This window comes from Carassius gibelio, chromosome B1 (genome assembly GCF_023724105.1).
Source record: "Carassius gibelio isolate Cgi1373 ecotype wild population from Czech Republic chromosome B1, carGib1.2-hapl.c, whole genome shotgun sequence".
Classification (NCBI taxonomy): Eukaryota; Metazoa; Chordata; class Actinopteri; order Cypriniformes; family Cyprinidae; genus Carassius; species Carassius gibelio.
The window spans coordinates 20376646-20403917 of NC_068396.1; the positions used below are offsets into that span (position 1 = coordinate 20376646).

The following is a 27272-nucleotide window of genomic DNA, read 5'->3' on the forward strand; positions in this document are numbered from 1 at the left end:
CCTGTACCCACTAAATTACTGAAAGCTACCTGCAGCAGAAGAACCGCTTATAAATATTATGAACTCGTTGTTATCTTTAGGTCACATCCCAAAACCATTCAAGCTGGCAGTTATTAACCTGTTAACCTGACCCCCCATTAAGGGACTCACAGCTGAAAGTGCTCCACCTAACTTAAAATTGTAACAGTTTCCTAATATATATATATATATATATATATATATATATATATATATATATACAGTATTGTTCAAAATAATAGCAGTACAATGTGACTAATCAGAATAATCAAGGTTTTTAGTATAGTTTTTATTGCTACGTGGCAAACAAGTTACCAGTAGGTTCAGTAGATTGTCAGAAAACAAACAAGACCCAGCATTCATGATATGCACGCTCTTAAGGCTGTGCAACTGGGCAATTAGTTGAATTAGTTGAAAGGGGTGTGTTCAAAAAAATAGCAGTGTGGCATTCAATCACTGAGGTCATCAATTTTGTGAAGAAACAGGTGTGAATCAGGTGGCCCCTATTTAAGGATGAAGCCAACACTTGTTGAACATGCATTTGAAAGCTGAGGAAAATGGGTCGTTCAAGACATTGTTCAGAAGAACAGCGTACTTTGATTAAAAAGTTGATTAGAGAGGGGAAAACCTATAAAGAGGTGCAAAAAATGATAGGCTGTTCAGCTAAAATGATCTCCAATGCCTTAAAATGGAGAGCAAAACCAGAGAGACGTGGAAGAAAACGGAAGACAACCATCAAAATGGATAGAAGAATAACCAGAATGGCAAAGGCTCAGCCAATGATCACCTCCAGGATGATCAAAGACAGTCTGGAGTTACCTGTAAGTACTGTGACAGTTAGAAGACGTCTGTGTGAAGCTAATCTATTTTCAAGAATCCCCCGCAAAGTCCCTCTGTTAAAAAAAAGGCATGTGCAGAAGAGGTTACAGTTTGCCAAAGAACACATCAACTGGCCTAAAGAGAAATGGAGGAACATTATGTGGACTGATGAGAGTAAAATTGTTCTTTTTGGGTCCAAGGGCCACAGGCAGTTTGTGAGACGACCCCCAAACTCTGAATTCAAGCCACAGTACACAGTGAAGACAGTGAAGCATGGAGGTGCAAGCATCATGATATGGGCATGTTTCTCCTACTATGGTGTTGGGCCTATTTATCGCATACCAGGGATCATGGATCAGTTTGCATATGTTAAAATACTTGAAGAGGTCATGTTGCCCTATGCTGAAGAGGACATGCCCTTGAAATGGTTGTTTCAACAAGACAATGACCCAAAACACACTAGTAAACGGGCAAAGTCTTGGTTCCAAACCAACAAAATTAATGTAATGGAGTGGCCAGCCCAATCTCCAGACCTTAATCCAATTGAGAACTTGTGGGGTGATATCAAAAATGCTGTTTCTGAAGCAAAACCAAGAAATGTGAATGAATTGTGGAATGTTGTTAAAGAATCATGGAGTGGAATAACAGCTGAGAGGTGCCACAAGTTGGTTGACTCCATGCCACACAGATGTCAAGCAGTTTTAAAAAACTGTGGTCATACAACTAAATATTAGTTTAGTGATTCACAGGATTGCTAAATCCCAGAAAAAAAAAATGTTTGTACAAAATAGTTTTAAGTTTGTACAGTCAAAGGTAGACACTGCTATTTTTTTGAACACACCCCTTTCAACTAATTGCCCAATTGCACAGCCTTAAGAGCGTGCATATCATGAATGCTGGGTCTTGTTTGTTTTCTGACAATCTACTGAACCTACTGGTAACTTGTTTGCCACGTAGCAATAAAAACTATACTAAAAACCTTGATTATTCTGATTAGTCACATTGTACTGCTATTATTTTGAACAATACTGTATATATATATATATATATATATATATATATATATATATATATATATATATATATATATATATATATATATATTAGAGGTGGGCATAGATTTTTTTTTTTTTTAATATAGATTAATCGGTAACACTTTAGAATACTGTTTCTTACTTACTACATAACTAATTAGGAATTATTGAAGAACTAACAGGTGATTATTCATTAACACTTAACTCACTACTGTTAACTACTAAGAAAGATGTGTTAACTAATCAGTATGTAATATAATTTTATGATTGTGTTAAGTAACAGTTAGCTAATCAGTAACTAATATATTCTGTGATACCTCCTGAATAACTACTATTAATTATCTACTAGTTAAGGTTCAAGAAAAATAACTATGAAATAACTACTTCTGAACAGTTATACGCAAAAAAAACAAAAAAAAAACAAAAAAAAAACACTATATTAATCAGGCTGTGTCCCACAAATCAAGTACTTGAGTAAAAGTACAGATACCCCAATAAAATATTACTCCAGTAAAATTATAAGTAGGCTTGTTAATTTTCAAAATTACTTGAAAAGGACAAGTACAAAGAACTACTACAGTAGCAACTTTGTTACAGCCCAATTATTAGCCTATAATGGAGATGAAATATGGATTTAGTTTACTTATAAATGTTTAACTTTTGATTATGAAATGTTTGTTACATTAATTAAAATGTGGGCAGTATACATGTTAAAATGGAATAAAATATGCTGTATTAAGAAATGTTCTCATCTGAAATAAACAGATGAGAGTATTTTACAAAGTTTATGATTACTTTTATAGGTTGTTCTTAGTCAAAATGATGTAGTTTATTATTTACTAGGTTCACTTTAGAATTCTGTAAGTTCTGCAAAATTATCTGATAATTCTTTATTAATTACTAATGGGTTCCCTATGTTTTCACTTTAGAATACTGTTTCAGATTCTAAGTAATTTTTCAGGAATTATTTGATAATTAATCATTAATTACTAATCGGTTCCCTATGTTTTCACTTTAGAATACTGTTTCAGATTCTAATTAATTCTTCAGGAATTATTTGATAATTAATTATTAATTACTAATCGGTTCCCTATGTTTTCACTTTAGAATACTGTTTCAGATTCTAATTAATTCTTCAGGAATTATTTGATAATTAATTATTAATTACTAATCGGTTCCCTATGTTTTCACTTTAGAATACTGTTTCAGATTCGAAGTAATTCTTGAGGAATTATCTAATAATTCAGCCTGATCTCACAATCAAAACGTACATATTTAGACGTAAATTAAAACTGTCCAATACGTATGTGCCTTTACATATTTACAGTGTTGTTTACGTATTATCTGGACGTAATTACAGGTTCGATATGTAACTAAATTTACATAAAAACAACCTAAAATACGTACAGATAGAACGTGTTCTCTGACCAGTCAGTTATCCATAGAAAAATGCGTAACCCCACCCGAACCTAAACCTACCCAATTTATACAGAATGTTAAAAGAATAAAACATAATAAAACACAATTTTAGTAAAAATGTAACATTAAAACGTTATTTTGAGCCACTAACGTTAATTCTACACCTACTCCTAAACCTACCAATAACCATTTCTTAAAACTACATAACGTTACTGTTATAAATAAACAAATAACAGACAAACAAACTTAACATTAATCATTTATTTTTTTGCGAAAAGATCAAAAGTGGTACCAAAAGTAGTTCAAATGATAATGAGTTCCAGTCGCAGTCCTCTCTGGAGGTAATAGTTTTTATAAAGTACAGAGCCGAATTTAATTTATTAATCCGTGAAATTATGAATCTGTCTTCTCTCGGTGAAGGCGCACTGGCGCAGTACTGATTTCAAATGTCTATCAACTGAAACAAGGCATGTCGCAATCTGTGACGAATTAGGTGAGAACCAATGAGAGTTCGATATCAGTGCCGTAAACCGTGTCGTAACGTTTCTCGAGGGTGGCGCACTGGCGCTATTTTCACATTCAAATCAAATAACGAGCGCGGGCTTTGACTATGTGATGGTCGCTGTTACTGAGAATGAAGATGAAGATCGATTGATAAAGGGCCGAATTTGGATATGTTCCTTGCAAACTTCTGGATTCTAAAGATATGGAGTACAGCAAACAAATAAAATGGATGTGATTTGTAATTTCATGCTGTGCTTTTGTGTATCTATGGTTGTAATGCCACTCATTGGATAGGAGAAAAATCGCACAGCAAAATATTGCAAAATGTTTCAGGTTCAAAATAAGTCATTCAGAATTATTTGATCATTAATTATTAATTACTAATGGGTTCCCTATGTTTTCACTTTAGAATACTGTTTCAGATTCTAAGTAATTCTTGAGGAATTATCTAATAATTATTTATTAATTACTAATGGTTTCCCAACATTTCCACTTTAGAATAGGTTTAATGTTTCAGGTTCAAAATAAGTCCTGCAGAATTATTTGATAATTAATTATTAATTTATAATGGGTTGCCTATGTTTTCACTTTAGAATACTGTTTCAGATTCTAAGCAATTCTTCAGGAATTATCTGATAATTCTTTGTTAATTACTAATGGGTTCCCAATATTTTCACTTTAGAATAGGCCTAATGTTTCAGGTTCAAAATAAGTCCTGCATAATTATTTTATAATTCTTTATTATTTACAAATTGGGTACCTGTATTTTCACTTTTCCTGGTATATCTATATCTATCTATCTATCTATCTATCTATCTATCTATCTATCTATATATCTATCTATCTATCTATCTATATATATATATATATATATATATATATATATATATATATATATATATATATATATATATATATATATATATATATATATATATATATATATATATATATATATTATATATATATATATATATATATATATATATATATATAATGTGGTATATGCTGAGGAGGCACACATACAGTACTGTATATAAAATATAAAAACTAAGGTAAGTTATCACAAGGCACTGGAGTGGGGTTCCTACTACAAGGTGATTTCTTACAAAACACACTCACAAAACAATTTACTAAATAGGCAAAACCTCTATAAAATGTATTGCATTTATTAATATTGCATTTTCATACTACTGCTATTATTGCTAATAGCATTTATATGAAAGGGTCACAATTCAATGTAATTGTGTAAAACTGTCCATTAGTAGTTACTTCATAGTTATTTTTCTAGAACACTAAGTAGTAGATAATCAATAGTAGTTCTTCAGGAAGTATGACAGAATACATTAGTTATTGATTAGCTAACTGTTACTTAACATAATCATAAAATTATATTACATACTGATTAATTAACACATCTTCCTTAGTAGTTAACAGTAGTGAGTTAAGTGTTAATGAATAATCACCTGTTAGTTCTTCAATAATTCCTTATAAGTTATGTAGTAAGTAAGAAACAGTATTCTAAAGTGTTACCGATTAATCTCACTATGATCTTGAAATTAATCTAGATCAATCTAGATTATTCTAGATTAAAATGGCTCATTCGGCATTCAGAATATGTGTGTTACCCAAATAAAATTGACAAACAGTAAGTCTTTGAGAAGGGGTTTATCAGGCTAGATGTTGCATTAGAAATGTACATCTCCTGTTTCCAAAATGCATCACAAACTGCTTGAAAAAGCTGTAAACTAATTCCACATTGCACAAGCGGGGACCCGGTGAAGGTTGTACCAGTGGTCCCTGTTTGAAATTGTCTAATTTGTATGTTCATTTATTTTTATTTATTTGTGCTATTTACACAATGTTTAAGTTTTTAGGTGTCAAGGTACAGAAACTAAATAATTAAATGTAAAAAAAAAGCACTGGATAGTCTTCAATGTAAAAATGAAATATACTATGAAACCTGCATTTATTCAGACACCTTCAACATTTCTCACATTATTACAGTTTTGCTATATATATCAAAAAAATATATCTGGTGTCTGAATAATTTTTGGTTTGACTGTTAAAACTACAAAGTAGTCAAGAGCAGTGAGTGATTTTCATTTTCATTTTCTTGGATTAACATTACAGCAGCCAGTGGCTAAATTAGGCGCGGTCACTTTAAGAGACGATGAACGCATCCAATATAATACACATCCCATTATTTTCCTCAACTGTTTACTTTCACTTAAGAAATAACTAACAGTTTTTTCGAGCATAATTTCCAAGGTGGATATTTTGACATATTTCGTATGTTTTCGTACTATTTCGGCACTAGAGCAAAAGTAAGCAAATTCGATGTTCAAGTGTTTTGATCAAAACACTTGAAAACTTCGCAACTTCGCAGAAGAGAGCTCGGTTCAGTGTCGCTGTCCGTTAAGCTGGCCTCAGCCAGTCGGTTATATAAAATATCAAGCTGAAAGTCATCATAGCTTGCTTAGTATAGACCCAGCTCCCAACCCAACTTTGAGAATAGATTAATGGCGATATTTTTTTTATCGCCCGATAAGAGTCTCGTGTTAACGCAGCACGTTAACGGCGATAACGGCCCACCACTAATATATATATATATATATATATATATATATATATATATATATATATATATATATATATAATATTTACCAACTGTATTAAAGGCCTCTACAAACCATTTAGTCAGTAAACATACCACTGCATAGTTTTTTTTTTCAATTATAAAACACTAGACAGAAATTTAGACATCATATAAGTGATTTATTTGAGCACTAGAAAAATACAATAAGAATAATTTGATTAATAAAAATAAGAATAAGAAAAATAAAAAAAAGATTTTACTTTATGCCAATTACAGAAAATCTGAGATTGCTAGAAATGCAGCATTTACGATTAATTACAATGCAAATAAGTGCTGATGTGCTGATGGCCACAACAGGTAATAACACAAATGCACCATAAAGTAAATAATCCACTCTCTCTATTCATATAGACGTGTTCACTTTGATAGCTGTGATCATACAGTAATAGCGAGCTGAATTGCTCTGATTTGCACTCAAACAGATGGCCACCATGCAGATACATTCACATTCAACAGAAAACACACTCTTACATATATAAAAACTGTTGAAAAATAAAACAAACAAAGAAAAAAGGCAATCAGTATAAGTTCCGCCTCAGCTGACAGGTGCTTCACGAGCTGTCACAAGAGAGCGGCAGAATTCAAATATACTATCTTTCGCCTATCTTTCATTCATTCTTTTATTTTTTGGTGGATCATCTCATTCTGTTTGTGACACTGTACGCTGCAAAACCATGCAGATTTTTTAATACCAAGATGCAGTTTCCTAGCCTGAGTTATACATAATGGACACAAACAGTTCTGTCCCTGAAGAACTGAAATGTAAACAAAGGAATAATGATCCATATTACAACGTTATTGCTTCGTTGGACCAAACGTGCTCCATAAGATGTCGTTCAGTGGACCCTTACCCTTCTAACTAAACCAGGATTTACAGCAGTGGATGTGTTTTAACGCGTTATTACGACAAATCTGGTAGGTACTGCGTTTCCATTGTTCTTGTTTTGATGGGTCACTGCTAAAACAAATGTAGCAAATACAGTCTTTATAAGCTTTCCATTGAAAAACAGTGACCTTTCGTTGATGCTGGAGGCTTAGATCTTTACAATGATATATAGTTTGTCAAGATTAAATTTGTCCTGTTTCATTCTATACGTGCGAGTTTATCTGGTGTTCTGGTGCAGGCTAACAGGTTAAACAACTGACCTGTCCAACACTGAACTCACGAGATGTCTGAATTGTACAATTCAGTGTACAAAAAAAATCTGTAACACTTTAAAATAATGTTCTATTTATTCAACTATTTAACTACATTATTTAACATTTACTATTACTAAACTGCACTTCTACTATATTGATAATTTCAACATTTAGGCTATAGCCTTCATTGTTGAAATCAAAAGTTGTACAGTATTTGTTAACATAGCACTGTGCACTGTGAAGTGACATTACCAAACAATGAACAGCTGTGTTTTTATAAACTAATATAAACAAAGATTTATAAATATAGTAACAAAAGTATTGCTCGTGGTAAATTCATGTTAGTTCATATGTTAACAATTCAAACCATATTCTAAAGTTACAAACACATAATTTACTCTAATTCAAATAATACTCTGATGTTTAAATCATTTAAAATGAGAATGTAAGTGTGCTCACCCTATTTTTGTTTGTAAGAAAAAATTTGATTAGATTTCATATAGCAATATATATTGCAGAAAAATAAAATATCACAATGTCATTTTTTCCTGATATCGTGCAGCTCTACTTGTGAAATTAAACCATTCATTAAATTGAATCGGTTCAAATGAATCATTAGTTCACGAATCAGACGTGTATTGCACGCATTGTGTAATAGAGGGATTTCACGACGCTTCATCAATCCGGAAGTCGGCCATTTTGGAGGCACAGAATGTAAACAATGCCACTGAGGTATTGGCAAAATATAACATGTAGTCAGTCTTGCATCAATGTTATCTGATATTATCAAGATGAATTTGTTGTGACAGTTTAACTCTGAGTTCTTGTAATATTTTATTACCATTTTATAAACTATAGCAAATAAACTGACAATGTTTGAAAGTCTATTCTGCTATTTCTTATTTGAATAGGCTGCTTTAGGGACGATCTGCAAATTTACCTCACAGTACAAAACAAAGTACAATAATTCATTCAAATCAATGTTCAAAAGGACTGTAGTAAATGCTTTTTGGGCAAACTGACTAAATATATGTTACCAATGTCTCGCCTTAGACAATACTTCCAACATCTCCCTTATTGTCTGCACAGTACACAAATATTTTCATGAAAATATAGGCTCTGTATTTTTTTTCTTAATGTTTCGAATGTTGTAGTTTGTAGAAGACTGATTTATTACAGGTAAAATTTTGCCAATACCTTTATTACAGAATGTACAGTACACATATGTTTAGAGAAATTTTTTTTACTGCAATTCTTCAAAAAGGTGAATATTTCATGTTCCAAAGGTTGCAATATGTATCTAGTTACAAAACGTGCAAGTTTTGGGGGGTTAGATATGTCACAGTTAGACCTCTCACTGACTTTATGTCATGAGATTTGCCAAGTATGGTAACCCTTACTCAGAATTGGTACCACACACACCTCCAGCACCGAGAGCATGCGGCCAACTTCAACACAAACAGTGGGCAGCTATATATCCAGCAATTATATATGTGTACAAACTGTGCCAACACACATGTATGTTCAAACAACATGCAAAAGATAATTTTGCATCTGATGACCCCTTTAATGTTTAATTTACTATTCCTTCAAGACACATCCTCCTTTTGGTAAATTGGATTTCTTTTGGAATGCCTTTTGGGATTTTTTGTTTATTTTTTTCTTCATCTAGAACATTCTGAATGACCTTCAGAGATTAAGAGTGTTTTCATCCTTCATTCAAACTCTAATTCACAGCTCTTTGTGACTTCTAGCACAAGTGCTAATTGAACTAGCAGCAGAGTGTCTTTCACCTCCCGCTACACAACTGCTCTTGCTATAAAAGCCAGCAGATATTAGAGAATAGATATGGTTCTCTCTTCCATGCAGAGTTCTGATGAGAATTTGTTGTCGTCATTTACACAGGAAGCAGGAGTCTCCTGTGAGATTATGGCCTACCTAAATTGGAGCAACAGTAAGATATCATATTTATTTGAGATATCAAGAATAAAACATGGGCTTAACACACACAGTCCTTTCAGATCCACTATAGGTAGGCAACTGAAATGAAGATCTCTCTTGGCATGAGAAAAACATAAACACTAATGCATTACTTGCAACCTTGCCTGAACAGAGTCTAGCAAACAGAAAGAGAACCTCTTTCTGATAAACAGAATGAAAAATAATTTAATTATAATCCAATGAAAGCTGAAAGGAAATGCAACAGAATGATATCAAGCTTGAATTAAATGGAATAGGCCTTGGAACAAGGTGCCCTTTTTACAATTCAGGTATAATTTTCTGTGTTAGAGTTTTTGGAGGGAAAAACCATCCGGATGACTAAAAGGTGATTTAGGACACCAGTAAAATGTGACAAGAGAGTATAATTATATCACAGTAATAGTTGTTTTAGCATATATGTGATGACTGTCCATTCTGCTATTTCAAAATGACCTGACATTGACTGCATTCAGTGTTTAGTATTATTTATATTCTGTGGAATTAGCTATTATTGTTTTACATTAGCAGGTTTAATTTTTATTTTACTTAGTTTTAGCAATTTTGCTATGTTTTCCCTTAACTATTATTTATTTTTATTCAGTTTGATTTTATTTCAGTTTTTATTGAGTTTTTTACTCAGTTTTAAACTTATTTAGTTTCAGTTTGTTGCCAACGCATAATTTAAAATTTTCATTAAAGTATTTTACTTTATTTCTGCTTTACAATGCTAACCTTTAGCAAGATTGTTACCACTGCAGAACACGAGATACAGGGAGCATGGTTGGATCCAGATCCAACTCCTCCCACCTTACATACAGTATACCTAAACCTACCCGTCTCCACCCCCTGCTCCCTCAAACTATCCATCTCCACCCCTAAACCTACCAATCTACATCTTCTTGATGTGGATCCAACCACACCTCCTGGTTCTTGTGTTCTGCAGTGAGGGGCTACTGCTTTTAGTGTATATTCTTAATCTTGGACCTCATTATTGTTAGTCTTCCTTCAAATAAACACTAAATGTCTTCTTTATGTCCTGGCAATCTAGCATTTTTTTATTCATACATTATTGCAACAATTTAAATTAAAAACAGATTTTTTGACATGATCAGTTGTGATGTGTATCAGGAGCATTAAAGATATATACATAAGTATAATATAAAGTAATACTAAAGTATAATATACACTATATGGACAACATATTGGGACACCTGACCATTACACCAACACAGAATCTAATGACATTACATTTTAAATACTTTGCCATTGTTGGATATACTGTGCGTATATAGGTGCATCTCAATAAATTAGAATGTTGTGGAAAAGTTTAATTTATTTAAGTAATTCAACTCAAATTGTGAAACTTTGTATATTAAATAAATTCAATGCACACAGACTGAAGTAGCTTAAGTCTTTGGTTCTTTTAATTGTGATGATTTTGGCTCACATTTAACAAAAACCCACCAATCTCAACAAATTAGAATATGGTGACATGCCAATCAGCTAATCAACTCAAAAAAACATGCAAAGTTTTCCTGAGCCTTCAAAATGGTCTATTAATTTGGTTCACTATGCTACACAATAATGGGGAAGACCCATGATCTGACAGTTGTCCAGAAGACAATCATTGACACCCTTCAAAAGGAGGGTAAGCCACAAACATTTATTGCTAAAGAAGCTGGCTGTTCACAGAGTGCTGTATCCAAGCACATTAACAGAAAGTTGAGTGGAAGGAAAAAGTGTGGAAGGAAAAGATGCACAAGCAACTTAGAGAACCACAGCCTTATGAGGATTGTCAAGCAAAATCGATTCAAGAATCTTCACAAGGAATGGACTGAGGCTTGCATCAAGGCATCACCACACACAGACGTGTCAAGGAATTTGTTAAACCTCAGACAACGTCAGTGGTGTCTTACCTAGGCTCAGTGTGCCCAGTGGCATAAAAGTCCTCATTTCAGATGTAGCATATGGACCAATAAAACACACAACTATTTTTTTTTATATTTAACAAATAATATATAATGCCCCCTCATCTAATCAAAGGGTCTTTGGACCCGTCCCCCAAAATGCAACCATCTCAAAAAAGGGAAAACAGGCCTCTGGTTCCATAGCAACCAAAGGCACAATACCTAATAAAACTACAGCTCCCAGGAATATTGCAAAGCAACTCTTAACTCAAGTATCTCAAAAACAGACACATAATGCACATAAAAGGGGTTCTTCTCTAATTAATTCATAGAAAAACCTTTCTTCAAATTAATTCAAATATACTTTAGGGCATTGTGTATGCTGTTTTACTGTTCTTGTATATTGTCTTTTGTGTATTTTGTATTTTTTATGCATGCTTATGATGGATCACTAGTTAATATAACCTCATCAATATGATGTTTAATATCTATGAGTTTGTATGTTTTATGATCTAAATGAGAGTGTATATTATATGTTTATACCTATGCAACACATTAGTTTTGTAAGAATCTTAAAGATTCTTCTCTTGAACCCCCCAGTCTAATTTCATATGCAAGACACCATACTAGTGACAAAGAGTTGTAAAACTTCCCTCCAAAAGGTACCATTCCCCATTGGCTTACTCAGTTCCTAAGGGTGTGACATCGTCACCCTATATAGATCACTTATCACCAGATCAGGGTGTTTTTTAGATTCAGGAATTCCAGGAGAAAATGCTGAGCTAAGAGCTTTAAAACCCACCCTAAGCTTGCACCAGGCCATTCGGCCTTGACTTTCCATTCATCAAAATCCTCTGATTCAAACTGCTCTTTCTCATTAACTCACTTCAGCAGAGACCTACTGAAGCCTCAAAGTGCACCAGGACTCTTTTTCAAACAAGCGAGACATGCAAGTATCAAACTTAGTCTTATTAATTGATACATTAAGTATCATATGCACCTTTTACAAAGGTGTGTTTGAACTAAGAGACTGATGTTTCCTTCAGGCTGCAGATCTGATGAATATCAAATTGTATGATAGCTTCATGTTTTTTATTCCTAAATAATCAATAAATAAATTTCTATAAGCTTTAACCATTTTTCCTATGCCAACTGTATGTGCGTGAGTGTGTGTGTGTGTGTGTGTTACACTAATTGAAGTGTTTAAGTAGTTTATAAAGTCTTTTTTTGTATCACACTTGAGGTTGTTAATTGTTTATTCATAACTGGAGACCCTAATCATGCAGATTTTTGCTACATGCCCTGAGTAGATTTGTACAGTAAGAAAGTTGTTTTCCTTAAACAGGAAAGTAACATTCTTAGAACTGATAGACAGTTAACACTGAGATCTCAAGTAAATACTTACAGCATATCTAAATATTTATAATTAATCATAACTACTGTAGTTATGATTGATTATTCATATTTCCCCTTTGAGCTGATTTGTCACACAGATGAGAGCAAGTTTTGTGTTTCATTTGGAAACAATGGTCCTAGAGTCTGGAAGGGTGGAGAAGGTCATTGCCCAAGTTGCTTGAAGTCCAGTGTTAAGTTTCCACAGTCTGTGATGATTTGGGGTGCATCTGCTTGTGTTTGTCCATTGTGTTTTTAGTCATCACTGTTAGCGTTCTTTGAGCCTGCATGCCTGCTGCTACTTAGCCACGATGAGAAGAAACACCACCTAGTCTCGTCAAACGTTACTTCTGTTCTTTTACTTTAGTTTCTTTTACTTTAGTTACTTTTCATTTCCGTTCGAGAGTTTCGTGTTCTGAGTTAAGTTTTGTAATGCTGTGTCTCTGAGTCTGACCTCGACTGCCCGTTTAACTTCAACCAGCCCATACAACTCCGCATCTTCAGCCAACACCCAACCATGGGCTTCCCAAGACATCACTTCAGCGACTACTGAACTTCCACCCAATCAGCAACCTCGAGGAACCCCCTTTCAACATCAACAAAGGGAACCCCCTTTACACAGGAGACGCAAGTAACTCCTCCAGACTCACTTTTGTACTGGTGAATCTAATTTAATTTTAACCTCATTGAGGAGCACAATGTGAGGGTTAATTAAGTGACTGATGGCTGTTCATGTCTATGCAATTTCACGTTTTGCTGTAAACTTGGGATTTCACATTTTCGTTCTCTTAAACTCATTCATCCTTAACTTTCTTTAGCATGTGCTTATGCGTTAGATTTATCTAATAAAGCCTTATTCATATTGAAAAGAGAAGTATCTTGTGTTTTCTGCTCACTAGTTAATGTCTTAACCTGCCTATCTTGTTACTGTGCTAATTAATAGTGTTTCCACTATACTTTAGATATTACACAGTGCAGATCTGATGTTAAATGGCTCGTTGAGTGAATCGGCGGCCATATCAGTGATCAGCCGTGAAACAGTGATTCTGTCCAAATTCCCTTTAAAATCTTAAATTATTCCCTTTGCGCTAAATTGACCTGTTTCCCTTACATGTTGGTGTGCTTGACTGGCCAGCAAACTCAAAAAAAACAAAACAAACAAAACAGACCTGAACCCCATAGATAATCTATGGGGTATTGTCAAGAGGAAAATATGAAACAAGTGACCAGAAAAATGCAGATGAGCTGAGCCACCTCAGCAGTGCCACAAACTGATCACCTCCATGCCACACCGAATTGAGGCAGTAACTGAATCCAGTCCAGTGTATTACAGTACCATGCTTGAATTTTTATTTTTAAAACCTTGTTTTAGCCCAATTGTTGATTTAGAAATTAGACACCCTTATGAAACTATCATGTAATATATTAGGCATATATTCTTATATATATATATATATTTTTTTTTCCAATATATTGTTATATATTGAAAGCGGCAATCATTTGTATATTTTGCAATATATTATATAATATATGTGTCATCAATATATTATTAAATGTATTCAAATATATAAAATATTAGAAATAAAAAGGGAAAATAATATTATATTAAGAAATATATTGGTAAATATATTTTCCTTTTGTTAGGGCAGGCCTTCATTGTTGTCAGGATGGATTTAGTTGAATCACTCTGAGGGCTAGATTGCTAAACTTAATTTAAATACTGTATTTATCACTTCCCACTAGTGATCAGATGAATATTAAACCCATGTACAAATGGGGGTATTTGTTGCTTTAAATGGAGAGGAAAAAAACTAAGTTATATGGGAGATTGGTTTTGCTATATTTTCAAATGTTGTCTTAATGCGGTCCGTTTAGTATCCCTGCACTATGGGATTGTTCTGAAGTTGAAACACAAATGATAAAAAAAAGCAATGAGGCTTCACTGTTGGCTGTCACTCTCAAATCGCCTATTTTTTAGAACACAGTCCACACACTAAGAGAGCCAAAAGCGGTAGAGAAAAAGAGGAGGAGAGGGATGGAGTGGAGTAAGAAACAGAGGTGCAGCAGAGTCATGGCAACATGGTTCAAAAAATAAAATAATTAAATACTGGCTTTACCCACCTGAATGTATCAGTCAATTGTGTGACTTGTGTTTTTTTCTTAATTAGGTTGGTTTGGTAAAACCCATTTGTTATTTGGTATGGGTTGTGATTATGCCAGTAGATTTTCATCTAGAATATTATAACACTGATTTGAATATTTTCATCTGCGAGAGTATTGAACTGAGTTATTTTTTCCACTTTATAGGCCTTGAATGGTTAAATACACAAAATGCCCGTCTTTTCAAGTATCCTTGTGAACACAGTAATTTAGGTCTCAAGTGAAAGCAAACAGCGGAGAAAGAAAACACAAACATCCTGTCAGCTCTTAAAGTGTCAGCAGCCTAATTGTCCTGCTGTCTGTCATTTGTTTATTAAAAAAAAAAAAAAAAAAAAAAATAGAGAAAATCTCTTAACTGGATTCGACTAATTAACTTTAATAAGATAAAGTTAATTAGATATATAAGAATAATATATATCTGTGTGTGTGTGTGTTTGTGTGTGTGAGTGTGTGTGTTTCATATGCTTTAATACACATAAATAAACCATGGGTCACAGGAGGGGTGGGTTGTTGATCCTTGGCTTGGGATTGGAGTCATCACGCATCTCAACCAATGAGAGCATTTGGGGTGGGCCTAAGACTGCAGCAATGCTCACATGAGCGCTCCGATAAAATTATTTAGGCTTAGTATCAACATGCACAAGCCACTGCTTACTAGGGGTGGGATAAAAAAAAATCAATTAACCTAACTATCGCAATGAAACGATTTAAAAATCAATTGGTTTGTCACAGAATCTATCTATATCTAAGAGGTGGTGGGGAGAAATTACCGCATTTATTCCAACAGAGGGTGAAATGTATAGGTGTGTTCGACTTGAATCATGATATACTGTATCATGTCAAAGTACTCCGAGAACAATTCAAAGCATCCAAAGCCATCTGCTCTCTTTAGCTCCCACGATGCTTTGATGAATTCATATCAATGATGATTTTTTTTTTCAACAATGATTTTTAATTGCGATTAATCACATGATTTTTCTGTGATTAATCATGATTAATCCCATTGTTATGCATGTAATTCAACAATGAATTCAAAAGTAGTGTATTGTGCACTTTTGTCATTTAAAAAGTACCACCATATGAAGTGAAATAACAATTGGTTTGCATGCAAACACTTTAAACAAATCTTTCCACTTTTTTATGGAATCGTTATCATACACGATAAAAGCTCCATGTGGTTTCTCGGTCTCGCCGATTTGAGCATCCATAAAAAAACACAAAACACAGGCCTTTGAGTTTCTGCTAGTGATTTCTATGAAGAAAAATCACTATATATATATATATATATATATATATATATATATATATATATATATATATATATATATATATATATATATATATATATATATAGTAATTTGCATTTCTGTTTTAAGGACCTGATGTGAGTTTTAAAATAAATTATTTTTTTTGTAATCGAGTTACTCGAGCTACTCGAGGAATTGTTTCAGACCTAATACACACACACACACACACACACACACACACACACACACACACACACACACACACACACACATTGTTACTGTGAATTAAAATTATTAGATTTTTAGGAACACCTGATCAATTTCTCATTAATGGAATTATCTAATCAACCAATCACATGGCAGTTGCTTCAATGCATTTAGGAGCATCCTGGTCAAGACAATCTCCTGAACTCCAAACTGAATGTCAGAATGGGAAAGAAAGGTGATTGAAGCAATTTTGAGCGTGGTTGGTTGTTGGTGCCAGACGGTCTGTGTATTTCACAATCTGCTTGGTTACTGGGATTTTCATGCACAACCTTTTCTAGTGTTTACAAATAATGAATGTGAAAGCGGAAAAACATCCAGTATGCGGCAGTCCTGTGGGCGAAAATGCCTTGCTGATGCTAGAGGGCAGAGGAGAATGGGCCGACTGGTTCAAGCTGATAGAAGAGCAACTTTGACTGAAATAACCACTCATTACAACCGAGGTATGCAGCAAAGCATTTGTGAAGCCACAACACGCACAACCTTGAGACGGATGGGTTAAAACAGCAGAAGACCCCACCGGGTACCACTCATCTCCTCTACAAATAGGAAAAAGAGGCTACAATTTGCACGAGCTCACCAAAATTGGACAGTTGAAGACTGAAAAAAATGTTGCCTGGTCTGATGAGTTTCGATTTCTGTTGAGACATTCAGATGGTAGTGTTATGTATTTAGTGTTGATAACTGGGTTATCGTGCAGTTGTTTTCTTGCTGTAGATGGTGCTGTAAAGCCATGTGTCCTTGAACATTGAACAGTAAAGAAGTCAGTTCTAAGCACACTCGGTTTCAGTGTGTTATTGTTATTGAGAGCTCTCCAGGATATAATGATATTCCAAAACAGGTATAGTCATTATTTGGCGTAAACAGAATGAGAACATGGATCCATCATGCCTTGTTACCACTGTGCAGGCTGGTGGTGTTGGTGTAATGGTGTGGGTGATGTTTTCTTGGCACACGTTGGGCCCCTTAGTGCCAATTGGGCATCGTTTAAATATCACGGCCTATCTGAGCATTGTTTCTGACTATGTCCATCCCTTTACGACCACCATGTACCCATCCTCTGATGGCTACTTCCAGCAGGATAATGCACCATGTCACAAAGCTCAAATAATTTAAAATTGGTTTCTTGAACTGTTGAACATGACAATGAGTTCATTGTACTAAAATGGCCCCCACAGTCACCAGATCTCAACCCAATAGAACATCTTTGGGATGTGGTGGAACGGGAGCTTCATGCCCTGGATGTGCATCCCACAAATCTCCATCAACTGCAAGATGCTATCATATCAATATGGGCCAACATTTCTAAAGAATGCTTTCAGCACCTTGTTGAATCAATGCCACGTAGAATTAAGGCCGTTCTGAAGGTGAAAGGGGGTCAAACACAATATTAGTATGGTGTTCCTAATAATCCTTTAGGTGAGTGTGTATATGTATATACACACACCTTCACATAACTTAAATATTAAGCAGACAAGATTATCCAGAGCAACTTATTTTTTATAAAAATTCAAAAGAAAACAATCATATAGAATAGAAAACAATAGAAAGAATAGAGCTGCTGGAGTTAGAGGGTCAAGTGTAGATGGAAGAGATGTGTCTTCCAGAAAAAGAGATGTCTTTTTCTTGGAGATGGCTAAAGACCCAGCTGCTTGGATCAAGTTGGGAAGGTCATCACAACAGCATGGATAATTTAAGGTAGAAGCCTGTGAAAGTGATTTTGTGCCACATACCGACATTGTGAACATTTAATTAAGCATAAATGCTTAAGAGCTTTGTCTATAAATGCATTCAGCTATGTTTTTTTTTTCTTTCTGTTTTAACTCAATCATCGTTCTTGCCTCAAGTTTATTGAGTTGGGAGCTTTTAACATTCAGTGTTTGTATGGGGAATAATTTAGGAAGAGATCTGGGCAGGATCTTGTAATTTCTCTTCCATTATGTAAGAAATTCAGAAACTTGGGACATGTGGCTCTTGAGATAGAATTCAGCCTACAACAGCTGAAAAGAAAAGTACATTTCTTTATTTTCTCTCTCTGACAAGGGCCTTAAATTCCCTGCAGTGCAATTTTGAATTCAGGCCATCAAGCACTTCAGCAAAGCTTAAAAGTTTAAAATATTCCTTTTCATGATAGACTCTTTACAGGTTCTGTAGCTCTCACAGTTGGCAAGCTATATATTTATGAACATGCTCTTCACATTTAAATGTATACAGTAATTGTTGTTGTCTGAAACACATTACAGCTACTCCCATAGACACTTTACTGTCAGTAACATCTCTATGGTGTGGCAAACAATTGTTTTGAAATAGCACACATAAAATGTTCCAACTATCTGACAGATATCACTGAAATAAGAGCTGTGAGCAATCACACTTCTTTCTGTGACAGCTCTATACACACACACACACACACACACACACACACACACAAATATAACCGTGTCTGACTGCAGCCTGAGCATGTAAGCCAATTAGTTTATTATATTCTATATCTGTAGCAAATTAGCTCAAAAGGTAAATGTATATAAATGATTTCAATTAATTATTATTAATTGCAATTATTTATATCAGCTGCCAGTAGTAACTGTACTACTGAATTAATATTACCCTCAGCTAAAATGTTTGTCCAGTGAACATTCAGTGTAATTGAATGAAACCTTTAGAGAGACCAGAGAATGCATCTATGGAAAATGAGTCTGTTAACCACCTGAGTGAAACCATCAGCGACATTTTACAAAGTGGTCGACAGCTTATACTAAAACTCTGTTTTGTTTAGTTAAATGTATGATAATTGCATTTCCTTGGCCATAGAACGAGTGTCTGGATGCAGTTTTGGATAAAGTTCGATGGTGCTGGAGTTGTGATTCAGTTCTTCCGGTAGTGATCGGGAGAGCATGTCCAGACCCTGGGACTTAGCAACCAGAAAACGGGAAGGTGATGAGAGAAGAGCTAAAAGGCTAAAGAGCCTAAGAGAACTGCCCTGATTTTGTGATCAGTTATCTTTAAAGTGTCAGAGTGTCGCACACTCAGGATTTGATTGAGCCAATGAGGAATGATACCTTTGGAGGAAATGGTATTTTGCATATGCAACTGGATTGGGTGTTGATGCAAAACACTAATAGATTTAATAGGTATCAACACATATGCTTGCATATAGATCAAAATACAAATTCATAGATACCAAAAATGCCATAGGTGAGGTTATATTATATAAGAATTCTATCATATCCATGCATAAAACAGTATACAATAAAAAAGACAATACAATAATAATTATAACATACACAATGACCTGGGGGTACAGTGTTAGGAAGGTCATAGGAAGGTTTGTCTATGAATTAATGAAATAAGTAATTTCCAATAGCAGTATGTGTCTGTCTAAAAGGGAAAGATATTCTCTCTACCTACTTTCAAGTCATAACGTTTATCCTGTCTGGCTGAGGTGTCTTGGCTACCATGGCACCCAGGGGCCTGGGGGTCATTCATGGACATTCCGGCATCCAGTCTCAATAGCCACTTTTCCACTGTCGAGCCAGTGCTTTAAACGGGCCAGGCAGGGCTAATAGCCTTGGACCTGTAGCACCGAGGCCAGAATAGAGCTGTGTTTCCACCGTCGGGCCAGAAGCTCCGCTGCACTTCACTAAAACCCACCCTTTACACACCTCTCAGGAACAACGTCACAGAAAATGAATAAGAAATAAGTCATTGGAACTAGCGCAATCACAATAAAAGCGGTCATTTGTTTGCATGCTTTGTTAAATATTTAAATCCAAATGTATCACTGTTTTATTAGAATAAGTGATACATTGATCATAATTAATGAATTTTATCAGAATTTAAAATATACGATTTTGCGAGCCCTACAACTCAGATCTATCCAGTTTGTGAACCACTGGTTTCTACACTGGTTTCGTTAAACAAAATAAATGATTATTTTAAAAGATTCATTCAAAAGAATCATCTGTTCACAAATCGGATCATGAACTTGTATTATCGAGTCAAAGATGATCTATTCTTGAACATCTCGAATAAAGAATAAATCAAGACTTCAAGTTCATCTGTGAAGCACATAAAGCTATCATTTGAGTTTATAAACTTCTATTTCATGCATGATTCATATTGATCTGTTAACTGAATGCAAAGTGTGAGTTCTAGGAGAATGTTTGTTTCATGATGAGCATGTATCTCTCATTAGGAGTTGCTAAATGAACAGCTGCTGCACGCAGGTTTTTTTTTTTTTTTCTTTCAACATAGGATCAGTTGCCCTATTGGTTAAAATCCCCAAACTGTATACTTAAATATTAAATTAACAAATTACATCAAAATAGGGGCGTTTGCATTATGATGTGGTGGGCTGCTGTGGGCCAGAAAGTCCAGGGCCACTTTTTGGTCCCAGTCCGCCCCTGGGCTTAAGTTTATATTTTTGGACAATAATGTTGATATAGGATCATCAAAAGATTTTGATCCAGGAACATGTCTTGCTTGGCAAAATCATGGCGACCGTTATACCTGTAAGCTTTATGAAATGATCTGTGGCGGTGATGCTCTCCAGACGCGTAGAAACTCTGCCTTTTTTGACAACCACTCCTCTAGCCTCAGCTGGCCCGCTTTGGCACAAGGTTTTCATCGGGCCAAAAAAATGCAGAGGAAGCATTGACGAGGCACAATCAAGCACCGGAAATGACAGTGGAAATGCAACTGGCCCTGGCACGCACTAGCATGCCGCTTTTGGCCCGACGGTGGAAACACAGCCATTGTTGGGTGAGGGGGTCTGTTTGATTAGTTGTTAAATCTATGAATAATTGCCTCTGATTGGTCCAAATGCTTATCGGTCAAATTAACTTTTGGCTTGACCAATGATTTGGGTTTGGGATAGGGCTACCTTTTTTGTTTTAGACCGTTAGTTAAACCAAAAATTTTAATTCTCTTCTGATTTCACTTACCCTTATGTCGATAATTTTTACTTCACACTTATGACTGGTCATCACTCCACACAGTGCCCATGCAACTCTCCGCTGGAAATGAATAAATCCAGTCTATTAATTCTATCATATAATTTTTAGTGAAGTAGTGAAAATACTGCTTAAAAAGTGTTAGCTGTTGATTTGAGACTTGACACGGATTCCAATTGAAGGTTTGGTGAACACTGGTTCTTGTCTCTGAAGACTGCAACAGTATTTCGATTAAAAGGGTCTCTTGTGCAATCAAAGTCAGTTTTCTCATGTGAAGTTGTATGGTCATTTGTTCCTGTATTTCATAGCAGCACTACAGACATGACGGCAACAACTATATTTCAGACAAGAACCACTTTGGCAAGTTACTTGAAGTTATTGAACACAATTTATCTTTGGCCCGAAATATATGAACATACAAGAGCTCTAAACATTAACCCCCGGAACAATCAGCTTAGAAATACATGACAGTTAAGACTCTTGATAATGTCTTTAAAGCAAACAGTGATAATCATGTAGATGTGGCAGTGGGATGTCTATCTTGTAGCTTGCTTATGAAGATGAGTGTCTCTCAGCAGTGAGTTCCATGCCCGCCAAGATTTGAAAGCCTTAGTGGGAGGGAGGGTTGCGAGTGGTATGAGAGTAGCATGAAGACCCCTCAAAATTGTAATTGTTCCATTCCTGCAAAAGAGAAAGATAATGCTATTGAGAAACAAAGAAGACGACAAGCAGAAGCTGCATGGTAATATGCTCATGCTTATAATGGGGAGGGAGGGAGGGTTGCGAGTGGTATGTGAGTAGCTTGAAGACCCCTCGAAATTGTCCTTATTCCATTCCTGCAAAAGAGAAAGATAATGTTATTGAGATGTCCTTAATGCAGCCTATGGCTGTGAGAGGGGTATTCTCCCCTCTAAACGTGAGGGAGAGAATAGCAGTCCCCTTTTAATTTAAGTAGCAGGTGTGTTCACCCCCCGCTGAAGGATGAACAGAAGTCCCCTGCAGCTATGCAGCAAAAGGGTGTTTTCTCCAGCTGGAGAAAACATCAGTCCCTTTCTTTGAGGGGTGTTCGTCCCTTGCTTGAGGGATAGAACAGCAGTCCCCTACAGTTAAAGCAGCAAAGGGTGATTTCCCTGGCCGCACAAAACAGCAGTCCCTTTTTTTTCTTCATTGCAGCAAGGGTGTTCTCTCCAGCTGGAGAAAACAGCAATCCCTTTTTCTTTTTGGGGGTGTTCGTCCCTCGCTTGAGGAATAGAATAGCAGTCCCCTGTAGTTAGCAGCAAGGGTTAAATGATTTTTTTTTCTGTCTCCTTCTCTTTCATCTTCTCCTTCTCCAACTCCATCTTCTCCATCTCCTTCTTCATCTCCTTCTTCTCATCCTCCTCCTCATTCTTCTCATCTTCCCCCTCATTCTTCTCATCCTCCATCTGATTCACCATTTCCTTCTTATCCTCCTCCTCATTCTTATCATCCTCCATCTCCTTCTCCATTTCCATCTTCTCATCCTCTTCCTCATACTTTTCATCCTCCATCTCCTTCTCCATTTCCTTCTCGTCCTCCCTCTCATTCTTCTCATCCTCCATCTCCTTCTCCATTTCCTTCTTCTCCTCCTCCACTCCTGCAGTCACTCTGAAGAAACTGAGTCAGCCGGCTGCTCTCGAAACACTCTAACGGTACTTTGATGCCACAAGTGACGGTCATGTGCGTCTGCGCAGTCTCAAGTCAGACAATATTTCTAACCAGTATGCACTGCATCAAGTCAGATTGCGATCTCTCTGCACAGTGCTGTGTGAAGTCGAACACACCTAATGCCTGATACTCAGTGAGTCAGCTGCCTAAAGAATCGGATGCAGCCAGTACTTCCCACTAGTGATTCCCGATGGTTTTAGAGGATGGTTAGTCCTCGTCGCCCCCTGTTGTTCAGAGAATGGTATACCAGGGTTCTTACGCCTTCAAGTAAAATCTAAACACTTCCAAAGACATTTCAATTTCCAGCATTTACGACTGGGTAAATTACCTTTTGGCATACATACTCTTATCTTAGTTAAGCATACGCACAGATACCCCATGGACACCTTTACGTTTGGATTTTGAGGTGCATTAACAATTTTCATTGTTCTAAACAAAATCATCAAATTGCCAACAGGTGACGCATTTGGACTGGTACAACGGTGTATATGAATGTCCTTACATTTATTTGATGTCCTTAGATTTGTCACAATGAGGATTAATGTTTTGTGGGGGAATGACACATCATATTCATACATCCTTCAATTTGTGATTTAAGTAGCATAAACAAGATGGTTAATCCATTCGGGCTTTAGCGTACAGACCGTGCAACAAACATTACTGATTAATGACTGATGATTCCAATGCATCTTGCAGATTATGCCCAAAAATGAATTATTGTTTACGTTGTTTCGCTGTTTATGACTGAGAGAGTCCAGTCCAGTGAACGCATGATCTGAACACAACTGTAGCTTTCAACGGCATGTGTGACTTATTATAATGCCAATAATAATCAAGCAGAGCTGCTTATACAATGAAACCATGGCTAACCATCCAGTGAAGAAGCAAATATTAACCCAATGCATGCATTTCCAAGCACTTATCTAAATGCAACCGTATTTTAATTAACCTTGAAAACACTGCATTAAATTTCCAGCATTTTCAACGATTTCAAGCACCCGTATGACCCTGTACGATGGCGAATGTGAAGAGTATAAGCCTTAACCGTTTGATCTGGTGCACACAACAGTTTGAGCAACAGCACATCACTGATTTAACCCAGTGTGTTGGAGTAGTCGGAAGAGTTTAATGAAAGCTTCCCCAATAGATGAGCCTGAAGCAGCAGCCCGTTAATGTCAACAGCCTTGACCACAGATTAACGGGGCTCATGGATATATTTAACTGGTAATGTTACCGGTGTGGTAATATGATAGAATGCCTCGCAACATAACTGAACAATTAGATTTGTACAATAAGCAATGTCTGAAGCATGTTCACCAAAATAGCACTAGGCAATAAAATGAAAGAGCTTTTCATAGCTTTGTGAAGACAACCAGAGATTAATTAACCTGTTAGCTAGCACCCCAACGCCCTTGTCCTGAACGCCCCTCAACTTGCACGTGTCAGTGTTTATGAATAGATTAAATGGAACAGGACAAATTTAATCTTGACAATCTATGTATCATTAATATATTATATAAACCTCAAGCATCGACTACAGATCACTGTTTTTCAATGGAAAGCTTATAAAGACTGTATTTGCTACATTTGTGTAAGCAGTACACATAAAAACATGAGCAATGGCAATGCTCTACATACCAGATCCGTCGTAATAACGAGTCATAAACACTCTTATGGAATAACTCACGGTCAGAAACTGCGTCTTTGTAGTAAAAAACGGCATGGTTTTGCAGTGTATAGTGTCACAAACAGAATGAGACGATCCACCCGAAAAAGAATGAATGAAAGATCTGATGCACTTGTCAGCTGATGGAGGTGGAACTTATAGCGATTGCCTTTTTCTTTGTTTATTTTATTTTTCAACAGTTTTTATGTATGTGAGAGTGAGTTTTATTTTGAATGTGAATGTATCTGCATGATTACCATCTGTTTGAATGCAAATCAGCTCGCTATTACTGCATGATCACGGCTATCAAAGTGAATGTGTATATATGAAAAGAGAGTGTGGATTATTTTGTTTATGGCGCATTTGTGTTATTACCATCTGTATAAGTGGCCATCAGCACATCAGCACTTATTTGCATCGCAATTCATTGTAAATGCTGCATTTCTAGCAATCTCAGGATTTTCTGTAATTGGCAAACAAAGTAAAATCTTTTTTTCTTTTTCTTATTATTCTTATTATTCAAATTATTCTTATTGTATTTTTCTAGTGCTCAAATAAAGCACTTATACAATGTCTAAGTTTCTGTCTAGTGTTTTATAATTGAAAAAAAAAAAAAAAAAACTATGCAGTGGTATGTTTACTGACTAAATAGTTTGTAGAAGCCTTCAATATTATTGGGAAATATATTTTTGTATATTTGGGGGGTGGGGGGTCTAGACATAACAATATTTGCAGGAGTCTCATTTTTCATGATATCTTATTCAGATTTGAAATAGAAACTCATGAGACATGAGGCTTTTAGCCCATTACTTTTCTAGATTACTCCAGGACTCATTTCATATATTTTTATATATATATACATATATATATATATATATATATATATATCTAAAAATATTTAAGTGTGGTAAAAAAAAAATCAATGCACTTCAGTGTCTATAACTTTTAATATTTTTGAGCATTATCAAATCTGGTTGATAAAAAGTAAAGCCCAAAGGGTCTTCTTTCCAAAGACACCCAAATTATTTTTGTAACACACTGGAAGTAGGAAACTGTTTATAACATTTATAAGTTAGGTAGAGTCCCATAATGGGGGGTGCAGGTGAAAGGTGAAGTTACCAGTTGTTCGTGGATGCTTTGGTTCTTGTTGAATATCTAGCCTCTTCCAGCGGGTAGCAGATCTCATGTAAAGTTGTGAGTCGGTCGTATTAGTACAACTTTGGAGATGAATCGCGGGCAAATTATCCATATCAAGTGCTTGCTCATATCAATTAAGTCCATTCAATTTATGTCAAGTCCACTGACACATAAGGATTCATCAGTAATTTTTACTGTCTTGGTGACGACCCCGGATATTTTGTTTAAATTTTAATAAAGCTTTGGCTGAGCTTGTTTCTTTTCTCTCATTCCTTTATTTCAGTCTCTCTTTGTCTCTCTCCCCTCTTTCTCACACACACAAAGCAGTCACAATTTGACCTGAAAAAGAGAAAGAAAAGAAAGAGTGGTATGGTGATTGTGGTCGATAAAATCACTTCTCTCTTGAGTCCTCAGTAAGTGAGTTGGCTTTCTCCCACTGCCCTGATGGCCAATCTCAGTGAAGCACTACCCATCATTGTGTGTGTGTGTGTGTGTGTGTGTGTGCGTGATTCTGGATGCTGTCCATGTTGGGACCTTTATTATGACCAGCAATGGACTCAAACGAATATGTGCACACACACACACACACTCTCAAATATATCTGCACATCAGCACCCATCCTGTCCACCGCTGCCAGCATTTACAAGGAGCGATTTTATGCTGTGCTATCGACCTTTAAACTTTTTCCATTTACACCGCACTCTTTCTTTTCAGAGACCCTGTTTTTAGTTTGGTTGGTCTCCTCTGAACATTATATATAGAGGTGCTGCTAAGAGTACTTGTTTGTCAGTTCTGGTGATTGCTTCTGCCTTTTTCCATTAGGCTACTGGTTCAACTTTCTCCAAACTGTGGTCCTCAGTCTCTCTGACCATCTGGACTAGTTTTGTACAAATTGGAGTCACAGGACTTTAGTTACTAGTGTCATGCTTTGGAGGGAGAGCGATGACTCAAAGCCATTCATAAAAAGCCTTGGATTTTTTATTATTATTATTTTTATAATATAACAAATATTTGTTGAATATTTTAATGTTTCCTTTGACATATTACCACTTAAAAATAATTGTACATTTTTTTCAACTTCTGCTGACAAATATCAATTACATAAGATGTTGTTATTAAAGGTGGTAGAACCTAGAGCTTGTATTTGCAAAATAAACATTGATCGGGCATATCACAAATGGTCAACAGAACCTAATCAACCAAGTATGTTTGACCTTACTATTACTGATGATGTAAAACAACAACAACAACAACAACAAAAACCCTATATCGTGTGATTTGTCCCTTT

At 35.5% G+C, this 27272-nt stretch overlaps 1 protein-coding gene across 1 annotated transcript in view; it reads right to left on the reverse strand.

Moving 5' to 3' along the window:
* pnpla4 (patatin-like phospholipase domain containing 4) overlaps window positions 1–23075 on the reverse strand; it is a 73616-nt gene extending 50541 nt beyond the window's left edge. Inside the window, 1 exon segment of the mRNA XM_052546024.1 lies at window positions 22929–23075. Coding sequence (XP_052401984.1) covers window positions 22929–23075 — 147 coding nt within the window.
* Window positions 23076–27272: the final 4197 nt, after the last annotated feature.